The sequence below is a fragment of the Nicotiana tabacum genome, chromosome 21, assembly GCF_000715075.1.
Source record: "Nicotiana tabacum cultivar K326 chromosome 21, ASM71507v2, whole genome shotgun sequence".
NCBI classification, from domain to species: Eukaryota; Viridiplantae; Streptophyta; class Magnoliopsida; order Solanales; family Solanaceae; genus Nicotiana; species Nicotiana tabacum.
Window position 1 is genome coordinate 81257399 of NC_134100.1, and position 2542 is coordinate 81259940.

Here is a 2542-nt window from a genome sequence, read left to right on the forward strand (position 1 = left end):
CTATCTACATTCATTTAAGGTTTTGCAGAGTCTAGAATTTTAGCAATTTCACATAAACCATCATAGAAAGGCATGACAACATAACTTAGTAATGTAAATGTGTTGTCAGTATTTTTGACAGTTAAGTGTCGCCATACAAGGTTGTTGCAGAATGCATTTTAGAGGTCAAATGGTTAGAGGATTATCATTTAAATTGTTCAGAAGCTACATGATTAACTAGAGGACTAAAATCTCTTTCCAAATGAAAGTAATTCACCCTATAAAAACCAAGACAGGCATATAAATGCTTGCATTGCAGACACTAATTAACAAAAATGGCTTCATTTTCCAATCCCATTACCACCACCACCACCTTTATTATCTTGATACTAAGTCTTACATCCTTGTTCAACAACTTAACAGCCAAAAATGGTCACAAAACCCCCCTGCACCATAATCGTCGTGGCCATTCTTCCTCCATTAAGGCTATAGCAAATCCAAGGCTCCATCAAGCCTACATTGCTCTACAAGCTTGGAAGCGCGTGATTTACTCTGATCCTAACAATTTAACTACCAATTGGATAGGTCCTTCAGTCTGCAATTACACAGGAGTTTACTGCTCAAAACTCCCTAATGACACAAAACTCCAAGTTGTTGCTGGCATTGATTTAAACCATGCTGACATAGCCGGTTTCCTGCCAGATGAACTTGGCCTTCTCAATGACTTAGCATTGCTTCACCTAAACAGTAATCGTTTTTGTGGAATCCTCCCGCTCACTTTATCCAATCTAACTCTCTTATATGAGCTTGATCTTAGTAACAACAGGTTTGTAGGTCCTTTCCCTTCTGTTGTCCTGTCTCTTCCTTCGTTAAAGTATCTTGATCTTCGTTACAATGAATTCGAAGGGCCATTGCCTTCTCAACTCTTTAGCAAGAATCTTGATGCCATTTTCTTTAACAACAATCGCCTCACGTCTGTAATCCCATCAAATTTAGGCTCAAGTTCAGCTTCTGTTATTGTTTTCGCGAATAACTTCTTTGGAGGTCAACTTCCACCTAGCATAGCCAACTTTGCAAACACATTAGAAGAATTACTCCTAATTAATACTAGTTTAACAGGGTGTTTGCCTCCTGAAGTTGGATTCTTGTACAAGTTAAGAGTGTTTGATGTGAGCTATAACAAGTTAGTAGGGCCAATTCCTTATACTATAGCAGGGTTAGCTCATTTGGAGATGCTAAATTTAGCACATAATATGATGAGTGGAATTGTGCAAGAAGGAATATGTGTTTTGCCTAATCTGTCAAACTTCACATTCTCTTATAACTATTTCTGTGAGGAGCAAGGCATTTGTAGCAACTTGACATCAAAGGGCATTGTGTCCGATGATCGTCGGAACTGTCTGCCAGATAAGCCTCTTCAAAGAAGCAAGAAGGATTGTGAAGCTGTGAATGAGCATCCAGTTGAGTGTTTTTAACTTCATTGTGGTTGTTGATGTTGTTATTCATAGTGGTATTGTTCCTCGTGATATTTGCTTCTGTCCTAGCTTTAAATTTTATTGTTTCTTTTTCTATTCAAATGAACCAAAAAAGGTAAGTGTGTTAATACAAATTATGGAATAATGTAAATATTGGTTTAAAGCAAACAGTGTAAATCTGGTGTGTGTTGAAGCTTGTACATATTGGTTTGAAATTTTCATTCTAATTGTTTGTATGTGGTACTAGCGGCTTGTCCAAAACAAAGATTTTTCAATCAATAAATCAACTAATCCTCAATGTCAAACTAGTTGGGATCAGTAATATGAATCCTCATATATTTCGTTCCGTCACATAATATGATTAACTCGAAACTGACTACCGACTTACTGCAACACTCCTTATTTATTCGAACTTAGATGGGCTGTGCAAAGTGTGAAGAGTCCCACATCTGTGCTTTAAGGGATGGATGATCTCCTTAATATGGTTTGGGCAATCCTCGACTCATGAGTTAGCTTTTGGACTTGAGTTAGGCTTAAAGTCTATTTCTTTAATATGATATCAAAGCATGACTCGTCCCAATTCTCGTTTTTAGGCCCAAGATTCATTTCTTTATTACAAAGCTCATCCAAGTTCACAAAAATGGGGTTTAAGCAAAATTCCTTCCCAAGCAAATTTTTTTTGTCAGGGTCGAATGTCAAACTTTGTGAAGTAAACAGAGATGGGGAGGTAACTGAAGAAAGCTTTCCAATTTTCCTGTTTCATTGTAAAGTTTTATGAGCTTATTTACTGGTCACCATAAGCAACACTGGCAACTTGATTTTTAAGCTCATCTATAGTTAGTCACTAAAGCTTTGAATAGTTTGGTTACGATAGGGGCGGCAAATGGGCTATTTGGGCTGGTCAAGATGGACTGACTCATTAAATAAGTCGTTACCCAAAGTTCACTTGAGTTAAGATGCGCTAAACAAAGGGTCGTAACCTAACCCGCACAAGATGACCCAAAATTTTGTAATATTATCAACTTTTAAACAATCATATATAAAAATTATCTTATGCTTTGGAATATATGGCAATTCATGCCTAATGA

At 36.9% G+C, this 2542-nt stretch overlaps 1 protein-coding gene across 1 annotated transcript; it reads left to right on the plus strand.

Annotated features, from left to right (window-relative positions):
* The first annotated feature begins 276 nt into the window (after window positions 1-276).
* Window positions 277-1690, plus strand: LOC107767780 (leucine-rich repeat extensin-like protein 4). Its single transcript, XM_016586870.2, has one exon. The coding sequence runs from the start codon at window positions 315-317 to the stop codon at window positions 1452-1454; it is 1140 nt and encodes a 379-aa protein (XP_016442356.1). The 5' UTR covers window positions 277-314; the 3' UTR covers window positions 1455-1690.
* Window positions 1691-2542: the final 852 nt, after the last annotated feature.